General features: G+C 38.5%; 1 protein-coding gene across 1 annotated transcript; it reads right to left on the bottom strand.

Annotated features, from left to right (window-relative positions):
* Positions 1-4204: 4204 nt before the first annotated feature.
* On the bottom strand, positions 4205-12003 carry LOC119730001 (ficolin-3-like). Its single transcript, XM_038202792.1, has 2 exons — positions 11184-12003; positions 4205-4389 (listed from the first exon to the last, which is right to left on the bottom strand). Exons 1-2 carry the CDS (start codon positions 12001-12003, stop codon positions 4205-4207), a joined length of 1005 nt encoding a protein of 334 aa, XP_038058720.1.
* Between the last annotated feature and the right edge of the window lie 1825 nt (positions 12004-13828).

Genomic DNA, 13828 nt, shown 5'->3' with positions numbered 1-13828 from the left:
GCAAGATAAGACCCAACCAATAAAAAGCAGAAATGTTAATGATATCCTTTTACCACCCTCGGAAAACGTTCGCACACGGGTTACACCAAGGGTTATCAATCAAAGTTCGTTTGAAGCCTTGGTCACTTTGAATTGTATATTTTCATCAATCTTATTTTTCCCATTGAATGGAGCTAAAATTCCTGAAACGAATCTTGGCATGTTTTTTTTTTTTTTTTTTTTTTAATATTACCTCTTTATCAGTAATTCCATCTTATGAATGTTTTCTTCAAGGGTTATTTGGCATCTCCAAGATACCCATCGTAAATACATCATACGAATTTTATATATGCTTGGAAGAATCCGCTGTGGAGCATGCGAAGACTAATGGCTATGGGAAATCATTCTAATCCATTTATTCTGCTTATTTGGCTGACATACATGCTTAAGAAGGGTTATTATGCTATTTGCTTTGAGACGCAAATTCACCTGTTGAATATTTATGAAGTACATCAACCTGAGGGGCGGAGCTAGGCTGATGATGAGGGCGGGACATACTAGGACGTCCTAAGTAGGCCTTCCCGAAGGCAGAAAGAGAACAACTGCAAAATAGAAAAATTGTTGAAACAAATATGCCAGACTGGTGTCAACTGAACATTTATTGATTCCTCATCTTGCTTGGTATAAGCATTATTCCATACACCACTACAGGTAGCTAAGGAATTGAACACCACACTTTTCTTTATTTTCTGGTTTTTACTGAAATCACAAGTTATCATTTACCCGTGCTCTGATGGATATGTTACCGTTCTAATGATTATAAATATTTTCTTCCACCTTTCCAATGATGGAAAAAATGTTATTGAATTGAAATCGGTGTTGATTTTTTTCAAGAATCGCATGAGTCAGTGACATCCTGTCTAATAAAATGTTTGGTGCTGTGCAAATTTTCGACAAATTTGTTATACTTATCTCATGTAATCAGTGCAACAATTAAAGTCTTAACTATTGAAAATATTGTTAAATATACCCTCATCATTGGTGGATCCAGACACTAAATCTTTGCTTAAAGAAATAAATGGATTATTTCCTTCTAAAATGAAAGTTATTTTAATTTTATTCAAATAACAAAAGTGCTCCGAGTTTTGTTATCCCAATTTTTATCAAATATTTCCATATTATTTCAATTCAAAAACCTGGATCAACCATTGATTCAGATTTGTAAACATACTTGTGCAGTAAAATGTGCCATTAAACATCCTTACATCAACACAAAGTAAATGTGTAGAACCACAATACACTGACATTAGAAACCATCTGGCTTATAAATTGGCTATACTCTCATGCAAAATAACTTGTCAAAGATTTTTTTAATCTGCATTAACAAATAACAGACCTAATGCATTGCAGGCATCTAAGACAGTCTTCTTTGGGTTTTTTTTTATTCAGTTACAATAATTCAGAAGGGTTTGCTAATGCCTATTTCAGCGACACAAACATCCTAGCCCTCGTTCTCTCTGCCTGTCAAACGCATAAGGTCCATGCTTACTGCTTTTTACAAAGTACCACTAAAGCAATGTAACAAAGCCACTCTAGACATAGTTTCCATCAGTAATATTAGCAAGATAGTACCATCCGTTTACTAACATAATCAAAGTAGAATTTAAGTTTTTTTCACTTGATATTATGTGTGTTTTGTTTTCTGCAAATGTATTAATAATTTTAAATACACACACGACTGTGATGCTAATTTATCGTAAATTTGCGGTGTGTTATTGTCAGGCGCCACTTTTTGTTGTCGACGGGAACTTTGTGGTTCATTGTTCACTTACTTTTATGAGGTTTTAACCCTTTACAGTTATACAGGGTGAGTAAAAAAAACTTTCCAATGATGGAAAAAATGTTATTGAATTGAAATCGGTGTTAATTTATATCAAGAATTGCAGGAGTCAGTGACAAAAATGTTAGGTGCTGTGCAAATTTCGACAAATTTGTTATACTTATCTCATGTTATCAGTGCAATAATTAAAGTCTGAACTATTGAAAATATTGTTAAATATACCCTCATCATTGGTGGATCAAGACACTAAATCTTTACTTAAAGAAATAAATGGATTATTTTCTTCTAAATAAAAGTTATTTTAAGTTTATGCAAATAACCCAATTGCCCCGAGTTTTGTTATTCCAATTTTTATCAAATATTTCCATATTATTTCAATTCAAAAACCTGGATCAACCATTGATTCAGATTTGTAAACATACTTGTGCAGTTAAATGTGCCATTAAACATCCTTACATCAAGACAAAGTAAATGTGTAGAACCACGATAAATTGACTTCTATTTAAGATAATACTTTCAGACATTGAGAACATAAGAAACCATCTGGCTTATAAATTGGCTATACTCTCATGCAAAATAACTTGTCAAAGATTTTTTTAATCTGCATTAACAAATAACAGACCTTATGCATTGCAGGCATCTAAGACGGTCTTCTTTGTTTATAATTCAGAAGGGTTTGCTAATGCCTATTTCAGCAACACAAACAGCCTAGCCCTCGTTCTCTCTGCCTCTCAAACGCATAAGGTCTATGCTTACTGCTTTTTACAAAGTACCACTAAAGCAATGTAACAAAGCCCTCTAGATATAGTTTCCCTCAGTAATATTAGCAACATAGTACCAACCGTTTACTAATCTAATAAAAGTAGAATTTAAGTTTTTTCACTTGATATAATGTGTGTGTTTTTTCTGTGAATAAATTAATAGTTTTAAATACACACACGACTGTGATGCTATTTTATAGTAAAGTTGCGGTGTTTTATTGTTGTCGACGGGAACCTTTTGGTTGACGGTGGTTCATTGTTCACTTCCTTTTATGAGGTTTTAACCCTTTACAGTTATACAGGGTGATTAAAAACGAAACCCAAATGTTGGGACCACTGTTGGTTAGTACAAGAATCATTCAAATCACTTATGTCCTTTTCAAGTTGCGGAATTTTAAACACAAGCACCGTTTGAAAAATCTGTCCACGGATCACAAAAAGGTAAGTGCTTTTTTCAGCAAAACGAAAACAAATCACATAGTGATGTGTGTGAATTGTTTTCATTTTGCTGAAAGAACGCACACCTTTTGTGTGATCTGTGGACAGAACTTTAAAACGGTGGTTGTGTTTAAAATTCCGTAACTTGAAAAGTACTGTGGCGAAACCGACCCCTGACACTATTTGTGGCGGAACCGGTGATTGGCGGAACCCAGGGGAAACTGGTCTTATTTATCCCACGACTCTAGCCAACTCCTATTATCCCACAAAAATATTTATTAGCCTAACGAACGGGTGAGCGGCTACCCATACGCAAGGGGGGACAATTAACGAACGGCGGACTAAGCCTAGGGGCTGTTCGTTTGGTGTAAATATACCACCGTTTTGTGATTGAGTAATCAATTGAATGTAATTAGAGCAATATACAAGTAGCGACAATAGGCCTCAAGGTGAACTCAGGTAACCCTCACGGCAGACCTAGGTAACCCTCAGTGAACATGGTAACCCTCACAGAGAACCTGAGTAAACCTCACAGAGACTAGTGATTCCAAAGACGATTATCGATAAGGTTTATTCAAGAATCTCAATCATCAAAAGATTATTGTAAATAATTGCAGCTTAACAATATTCTACAATAATGCACAATAACAGCAATTAACGAGGCGAGGAATATCTCACATATAGACAGTAACCCTCACTGCTTGTAACAAGGTTCAACTGCACCCTTTGTAGTAAACGTCGCCTTAGGTAACCCTCACGTGGTCAACTGCACCACATGATAATGAACTTATACAATTATAATCCCTGTGTCACAGTTCCAATAACCCTCTCACAGATTGAGCTGTCCCAATAAACCTCACAGAGGAAAGGTAACCCTCATTCCCTCAACCCAATTCAGCGTCAAAGCAGGTTGTAACCCAAATAACCCTCACACGAAACAGGTAACCCTCACAAGTGCTCAGAACACGGCAAAGAGTAAACTCGCCAGGCAAGCTAGTTCAATGATTACGGCAATGATCGCCTCTGTCGTAAAACCCCACCGAATGGTGTCCAACCCACGACAAGCAATCACGATAATCAGCCTTTATTTCACGGCTAGTATTCCATCTAAATCTTTGTCCCCAATTATCTTAGATAATCGACACTGAATAACAGACCTTGAGCTACAACTTCATTCAATATATTACTAGACAACACTTAGCTTACTGCTAGCTAAACCCAGAGCATCAACTCCCGAACCCAGCCGCACCAGAGCGTCCACCGTCAGAGATGAGCTCCTACTCCCGACCGAGTACGCAACAGCAACGAAGACCCCAGCAACGGCACCGCGACTTGACTCGTCCCTGAACCCCGAAGCTTGGCTTCTTGCGACTTGGCAACAGCACCAGAACGCATTCCTACTGCATTGACGCCATCTTGCGAACTAAAGAGATGATCCCAGGACCCCACGCCACAGCATGCTAATTCGCGCACAGCCTGCATAATACGCGGTGCTGATTGGTCCCTGTACACCATGAATTATTAATCTCCTGATCACGCAGCACAATTTATTGCTGATTGGTCCACGCGCACTTCGGCATTATAAGCACGCACCGGATGTCCTAGATCACGCGCATAAATAATTCCTATGACCTAGACTCCTACACAAGTCTGCATATACCTGTACCCCTGTTTCGTCACAGTACATCAGTGATTTGAATGATTCTTGTACTAACTGATAGCTTATGAATTGGGCTTTTAAATCCTACATTTTGAAGGTGCTTTATGCAGAACTTCACTAAAACAATAGTCCCGACATTTGGGTTTCTTTTTTTCTACTCACCCTGTACATGTATAATACTAACTGCAAAGTACTCGATTGCCGCACGCAAATATTAATTGGCGCGCTCTTTGTGCAACTTTTCACCGGCGCGGCCCGCAGTTGCAGCCAGAAGTTTCGAAAATCCAAATTTTCGGTCAAACGCAGTTTCGAGTAATCGATACTAAATTATTCGACATTGTACAGCCTTATATCTTACACAGTTACATTATCTAATGTCCATATCATTTGTAAAAGTTCTTTTTAAAAACATCTACACATATCAATAACACTAATAATCTACTTTCCCTAAAATTAATCTGCATAAACTTTATCCTACAAAGGTGCACACTTTAATTTAAAGATTGCAACCTATTGGTGCATTCAGTAGAACTGCAAAAAAAAAAAATATGACCAATATATAACATAGTCCTACACAGCTTCACATACTTAATGTATTCATACTACAAATATGCATTAGTTCTTGCTACACAGCTACATTTTTTTTTCAAACAAGATATCACGTAACAGTTATCACCAAACAATATAAAACAGCTCAAGATTGCTCCATTTACTGCCTTATTCAGTGATTTATATCACCCCGACGCTAAATTCCATCTTATAATAGTTTATTCGGTACCTGCTGCTATGTACATTACAGTGTTGTTGGTCTCGAGACCGGTCTCGGTCTCGAGACCACTTTTTGCCGGTCTCGGTCTCGGTCTCGGTCTCGGGAGCTGTGGTCTCGGTCTTTGTCTAGGTCCCCTTTGGTCTCGATATTTTGGCTGGTCTCGAGTCGAGACCAGCCAAAAAGTGAGGGGGGTGGATTCCGCACCCCGGCCCTTTTAGGGTTAAGTAAAGAATCAGTTTAGGGCAGATGTGACTGCAGTGTGATGCTTATGGACATGTCTCTCTTCACTTTCTAGTGAGTGAGGCATAGTCCAATAACCATTGCTCCTCTTCTTATTTCTCGTTTTTATTGTTGGATGATCTGATGAAACAAGCACTTACAGCCATCCTCATTGATTCTAAATACAACTGAGATTTAAATCTAATGAATCAAGACTGAAACATTATTTTTACCGTCAGATTTTGTATTTTGAATATGGGGAACAATTCAACTCTTTTTCCCTAGAAATATTGGTGATTTTTTTCTATTTTCATTTTCAATTTTTCCTTTATTCGTGGAGGCGGGAAAAAGTTTTTTTTTCATTATATTTATTAATGGATATTCATCAATTCGTAGACCGTTAAATTGGTATTAGTGGTGGACAGCTGAATTTTGTGATCTCTTTATTGAAATAGACACGATTTGGGAATAGAGTATGCAAATTACGTGAAATGTTCACAATAACTACTCAATAACATGTTCTTTATCCAAATTATATTTTTTACAAAATGGAGCCTGCCATTTTTTTTTATCATACGGTCACTTTCATTTTGACTCGCCATATATACATCTTTTCATCTGTGATAAACACAAATTGAGCTACTGCCATGGTCACACAAAAATAGAGTATAATTGCCTGCCTCGTCTCCTTCCTAAATGTCAATATGCTGTTTACGGACATCATAATAAACTATTAATAAATTGGCAATATGTCGTACTTGTTAATCACTAAAATATTCAAGTAAATTGCCCAGCAAAGTAGCTGATGCGGGCGATACGATGGCACGGTACAAAACACAGAGAGGCGTGGGCACTGAGCCATGAATCCTAAAAGTACATCTCACCCACCACATTCAGTTTGTGACAGCGCCCTTCTATTGTGTGGGCCATATTCTCAAATATGCTAATGACGACGATGACGGCGGGCAGATTAACAGAAGATAGATCAGGCAAATATGGTTCATCTATCTTCTATAGTATATGTAACGTTATTGACATTAAACAAAAATAAAGTGGCATTACATTTCAGCCTTAGCCAGGCCTTCTTCAGAGGTAAATGACAGAGGAACAAGAAACAAACATGTAGGGGACACACAGACATGCAGGGTTGGAAGGAGAATCACAAAGAGGGATGGGGGGGCAGACCAATCCATATCTGGCTACCATCTCTCAATGTTTTGGTCTACATGTACAAATCTATATTCCATGACTGAAATTTTAAAAAATAAATCAATATTTTCTTGCTCCAAATTTTTTTTTTCGAATCAGGTTTACAATGAGGTCCAATGTAAAATTAAAGTTGCATTTAAATATCCGTTAGTGGTCATTGCTGAAACCAAGGGGTGGCTGTGGGGTTTAGGGTCCGAGTTCCTATAACAGATGAAACATCCACCTTTAACTTTTTACTTTTGTCAAGTTTCTACATGTTCAAGTTTTGCAAAAACTAGTACACATTGTCGTACTCCTAAGTTAGAGTTTCTTCATCAGATTTACACTTTAAAGTAGTCAAACAATATTAAAAAAAGTAAAAATTAAAAAAACGGCAAAAATATATGGAGTTCATCAAATAAGGTTTTCCCCTTCTTTAAATTATGTTGTTTCCAATTGTTTTAATTGATTGTGACAATAACAAATTCTGTTGCCATGTTGTAATTTATGGCATGAAGCAAACACGAAGAGCACTCGCATGACACAATTAAGCAGGTACAAGTGATTCCTAACTTTCAATCACTTCCTTCACATCCCCATGAACATCAACATCTCAAGGACAGACTGTTCAGCTGTAATTACTGGTACATTAGATTCGAACCGACCAACCGATCCTGTTAGCTCGGTGGTCGAGTGGTAAGACATCTGAACCAGAAAGCAGGAGGTCGTGGGTTCGAGTCCCACCCGAGTGATTTTTTTCCAACTTTCACTCGGGAGGTAACACACTGAGTATACAGTGTTCAAACGTCGGTGAAGGGCAAAACCATATTTGATTTATATCACCCCGACGCAAAAATTCCATCTTATAATCATTTAGAGCATGTCAATTAATTATGGTGGATGTGAGGAACGCTGATTGGATGTTCATGGTCATATGTTCCTGATAGGAACTTCGTCATCTTAAAAAGAAAAGTGTTTATATGGCACCCCTATGGTTAATGTAGTCAGTTGCTGCTCTAAAATTGTCTTTACCAACCAGACGTGGATTTCTAATGAACTGGAAATTATTGGAATTAATTAATGTCTCATTGTGACGTCATCATGTGTAGGCATTGAAATCAATGAATATAAGGTCCCTTGGACAAGCTCCATATTATTTTGTCAATGCCTCTACACGAACATGACCTTTGAATTAATATAGGTTTTCTCGGTCAATTTCTGCAAATGAGCAGCCAATTTAATTTTTGTGCGTTCGAATTGAAGCTATTTTGCCTCTCCAGTTGTTACTGCGTTTCAAATTCAGAATTCGGCCATTCAATTTCGTTTTGAGGCATTCAAATTTCTGTAGCACTGTGTTCAATTTAGCATATCGTCATTCTTTTTCGTGACACACAATCATCATTCAATTTAGCAAAGCTGGTTCGACTGGAGATTTTACTGATTTAATTTTTTTTCAATTTCGTAAAGAGGCAATCAATTTCGCTTAAAAAGAATTCAAATAAGTACGACTAAAGAAATACGAATAAACAGATAAACTGTACTAGGCAACTGTTTCGTATCTTCACTTTAATTCAGGCAAACCTTGTTTTCTTTATTTATGCTTCCAGTAGACTTTACATGGGGCCAATGAGGTTTTTTCTTCTTCTTTGTTTTCTTCTTCATTTCTTTTTTTTTTTGGGGGGGGGGAGAATCTTTTTTGGATAACTGACCAAGACCTAATTTTGTATTGTTTTTGAATGGGGTGTTTCTTTATGTTTTTCCTGTTTTTTATTGTTTATGTTGTTTCTTCCTCAACCATCAATCTGTTGGCGTGCCAGACATCTTGGCATATATGTTTGGGTATGGTTGTACCACTGCATGCACTTCACTTGGGTGATGACATCGACGCTCTGGATGGCTGCTTGTTGAAGGAGATCGCACCTCCACTGCTGCATGTTCATTCCTGCTTGCTGGGCAGCCTGTCTGTCTCCGACACGTTGTTGCCATTCAGGTAACCCAAGGATGCGTTTAACTGCAGCCTTGAATGCAGAGTGTGCCATCTCCGTGCTGTTCAGGAATGGGGAGTAGGGAGGGAGGCACTTCAGCTGGATCATTGGCTTGGCACCTTCAGGGAGTTGGGCTCGCACGTGAGGCCTCGCATTGTCGTATATGAGGTAAATGGGTTCGTCGTCTGGGAAAACTGCATCACACTCTTGAATTGTGTCCGCAAGAAACTCCTCGAATCTCTCTCGCGTCACAGTTTCGTATGCGATTCGGTGGTGCACCAAGCCTACTTCACTAGAAACAGCGAAGGTGACATTGCAATTTCTCCCTCGTTGTCTGTCGACGACTCGTCTTGCAGCGATCCCTCGTGGAGCTCTACCCTGGGAGCGTCGAGTCCAGACGTTATAACCTGTCTCGTCAATGAAGACTAGATGCGCCAGAACACCATGCTGCAGGAACCACGTACTCACCATACTGGACGCGTTGATCAAGAACTTCAGGGGAATTTCTTGCATCAGGGACGTCCTCCACTAGTTTCAGTGTAATCATCATCCCATCCAAGGCCCTGGCTATGGACCTGGGACTTCTCTGGCAGATCTCACTCAAACTAGCCTTCATTTGTTGAAGTGGCAAGACGGGATTAGCGTCAAGGATGCCCTGCAGATTGTTTCGCATCTCATCATCCATCTTGCTGTGGGTTGCTCCTCCTCTTGCCAGCGTCTCTCGCCTTCCAGTCCTCAACTATGTTGCAACAATTGATCTGGCTGTGGACTTGTTGATGTTCAAATTGACCGCAAGCTCGAGGTAGTTTTGCTCGTTTCCCTCGAAGGCCTCAATCAACCTTTCTCGATCTACCTGGGCCACTCTAGCGTAGCGACCACGAGCTGCCATTTCTAGAAATATGCGTGTAAAACTGTAGCGAAAGCTCGTCTTCGAAGTACATCGGCAAAGTGACTCAAGTACCAAAAAGTGAACCGTAATTATGCCTTCAGCATTCTTAAGGAAACAAAAATTTAAGAAAGCGTTTTTTAGATTGCACAAATTCCAGAAATGACTGCCCAAAAATGAATTTGAATGACTAACCACACGCCTCAAAAAGCTCCTGCGAATTAGAATGTTGCTTTGTTGAATTGTTAAATTGCATGATTATTTTGTTAAATCGAATGACGCAACAGTACATTTGACTGGTCATAAAACGAAATCGAATGACCCTTTTCAGTAGCATTTGATTTCGCGCGAAATAGAATAGCATAGTGGTTAAATTGGCTGCTCATTTGCCGAAATTGACCGAGAAAACCTATATTAATATAATATGTTGGAACTAGATATCAAACTAAAAATGTTAGTGAAATGTAGAAATCACTGTTTTTCTCCTTTTAAGAGTTATTCCTTTATTTAATATGAAATAATTAAGAATTGAATTGACGAAAAAAAGGAAATTCGTTGTGTAAACGTTGTTCTGTTAACGATCTTGTTTTTTTTAGAAAGAATTATTCCAACATCACCAATTGCATGTATTACATTTCTCATGACCGCTAACACAACTTCTCATGACCGCTTACACTAGTTTCTTGAAAAGGCACCAATAATTCTTTCAAATTATCTACATGGACTGATTGTATCAACATGGTACCAATTGAGTCATTTTCAACACAAGCGCATACATTTCTTCTTAAAAATTTTACCAATTATGTAAATACACAAAGTTGTATAATCTAATGCAATATCAGCATAGTATATGTCCGTCATTTCATCCAACACAGATACATTAATTGTACCAACATAGTGACAAAAACACAGGTGCACATCCTTTTCTCAACAAACAAATTATTTCATGAGCATCAAACATTAATTTCACCAATACCAACGTAGTACTCAGTAGCCTAACCTCCCATCTCTGGGAGGGGAATTGATATTTACCTTTTTTTTTTCTTTCTCACTTTATTCGTACCAAAAACTTAGGCCTACTATATTTTGTCAAAATGCTATCATATATTCAGTGTCCGCATTTTGTGAAAAGAAACGTACCACAACTTTCTTTTCATTTGTTTATACCCTCAATTAAAAACCTTGTCACTTCCCGTTAAAAATATGTCTTGCCAAAAATCGATCACAAATAACAGCTTTACTGCCCCCCATGGAACTTATCAATGGATACAAATCAAATGTCTTCATCTTTAACATTCTTATTTTCCTGTTTTTCAAAATGTTTGATTTTCATCGAACAGCTTTTCAGATTATAGTAATCTTTCCTCCACGATTTCCATACTATACCATCCCTATTGGTTCCTTGCCCAAATCGTCCATTCAAATTAGATTCATAACAACGTATATACCACCACGCACCTTTGCGCAGTTTGGCACATAATTTCTTTTTAAATGTATCATTGTCCTTGTCTTTAGTTGAAAACATCGTTCCATTGTGGTATGTGAGCGAGTCTCCTGCAGTGCTGTGGGTATTGTATGAGTTGACTTGGAGTGTGTAGTTGTCTCCATGAATCTGAAAGTCGTCATATTCAGCCCAGGCCGTGTTATTCTCCCAGTCCGTGTTATCCTCCCAGTCCTCTAAGTCAATTCGAAGTTGCCACTTACCTTCAGTCTCAGTCAGGCTGCGTAGGTTGTCATTCCCAAGCCAGAACTCACCAGACAAGCTGCCAAAGCCAACCTGGTAGTCAGCCCAGTTGCGGTAGAAGTCAACGCTGCCATCTTGACGCCTCTGAATGACGATCCATCCCCCTCCATCAGTCTCCATGTCACAGTAGACCTGTAGCCCATCATTGAATCCAGCTGTGAATATCGTGTAGATACCACTCACATTATGACCAGCTTGAAGGACCTCATCACAACCTCTGAACTGCGGCACAGAGAATAGAGATGTGTGTACATCATCATCAAAGTACACACTGCCGTAGTGTGTAAAGAAATCAGCAGGATTTTGCATCCTTGTCAGATTGTTCATTTGACAAAGTTGATCTGTTTCATGATAATTCACAGATCGACAGTTGTTATCAGCATGACAGTAGCTAACACAGCGGACAGCAGACTTGACCTGCTCCTCTCTTAATGTAGAAGTCTGAAGTGCACGATTTTCTGCAGCAATAAAAATGTGTTTGCGGTTTCCACAGTGATCTCCTTGGAATCCATTAACAAGACCTAGAACTGTCATGATTACTAAACTTATGATGAGAATCTCTCTGCCAGGGTCATAGAGACATGAAGTTTCCATCCCAAAATTATTTTTCTGTTCAGCAGATGTAACTAGGTCTAGTCCTGGGTTACTGAAAATGTAATCATCTTGCAGAAAACCATGTGGTATACGAGTATACAGAGAATTGCTGTAGATGGCCCTGTCAAGACTGCGATTTTTCCGCAAAAGCGATTGATTTTCAGTAGTCTATGAGTCCAATTGATGCGCAACACTGAAGTGTTCTTATTACTGTAGTGATGAGTAGATACCACGGTCGTACGCTCTTGCCAATGGACGTGGGAACGAGTGATTGGTTGCTTCTGGTCACATGCTTCTGGTTTCATGTATTTCAGAGGTTGTCTCGGTGACGTTGTTATTTTTGTTTTTGTTTTGTTTTATCTGTCCCTCAGCCACAATTAAGCTACTATTTCCACCCACTCAACCATTCCCTGCACAATTGTTCTTAATATGTGGATACTACACATAGACCTAGCAATGGTACTTCTATCGTCTGTCATTTAAATTGTCATGGTTACCATTAGAAGACAAGAGCACTAGCAACATAATAAGGGTCCAGGAAAATTAAGGATCAATAGAACAGTCGTGAAAACTGCATAAGTGGTTGCGTATACTATTATCAACGTGTTCGAGTTTGGAGTATTGACAAAAAAAAACATATTGTTCTCAAGAAGAAAAAAATAAGCCGATATGTTTCTTGAAGATATTTTTAAAGAATTGTTTTTGTCTGACTGCTTAAAACAGCATGACCTCTGTTATATATGTCTTTGAAATATGAAATTCTGGGTGTATTTTCAGACACCGTCGAGGTATTTTATTTTTCAGTACCTACCGATTTCAGTTATTAAAAAAAAGTAAAAACCAGTTGCAAAACAAAGAGTATATTTTTATATTTATTTTTAAATCAAAAGCTAAAATGGCCTGATGTCTGAATGATTCAGCTTAGCAAGGCCTTCGTCAGAGGCAAAAGACGGAGGAACTAGAAACACATATGTAGGGGACACACAAGTATGCAGGGTTGGAAGGAGAAACACTAAATAGGGATGGGGGAGGGGGAAGACTAGTATGGTGAAGATCAAGGGATAAGGGAACAAAGGGGTGTAGTGGCAAGGATCAGATGAGGGGTAGATGGAAGGGAGTGTGCTGTAAGGGGGGTGGAACAAAGGAGAGTATTAGATTGAATGGGGAGGAGGGGGTAATAGTGGGTCAGAAACAGGTGGAGAAGAAAAGGGTACATTATTGAAAGGGAGGGCAACAAAAGAGTTTTATACACACAGCCTGAATAATCTTGGTTTTATTTCTGCAACCTTGATTGGAAACAAGATTATAAAACCGTACTAGTCTACATGTTAGACCCCCTTTACACAGGGCTGTGACCTTTGGGCCTCCCTTGTGCGACCATAAAACTGGCCAGGTCGCTGTTGGAGGCTCAAAGGAGGCCAAATGGTTGTCTAGGTCGTTCAAAGGTGGCACACATGATGTTCAGACATCACCATGGACGCCATGGTCGCCGTAACTTTAATATTAAATGTGAAACTCCTTTTGTATACTTCAGTTAATACAACATCCTACAAACAAATAGCACATTTTGTCTGCAGTTCAAGTATATAAATACACAGTTGATTTGATATTGTTATTGAAATAACTCAAAACGAGCAACAAGCTATATTCAAAATGTTTTACTAATTCAAACACCTTGCATGTAGATCATTTGTCACAAATTTCTAAAAGCAATTCCTGAAAAGAGTTTGGACAAGTCACTTTAAAGACGTGTTACGAAAATCAA

This window comes from Patiria miniata, unplaced genomic scaffold, assembly GCF_015706575.1.
Source record: "Patiria miniata isolate m_02_andy unplaced genomic scaffold, ASM1570657v1 HiC_scaffold_22, whole genome shotgun sequence".
NCBI lineage: Eukaryota > Metazoa > Echinodermata > Asteroidea > Valvatida > Asterinidae > Patiria > Patiria miniata.
This window is presented reverse-complemented; position numbering and strand designations above follow the sequence as displayed.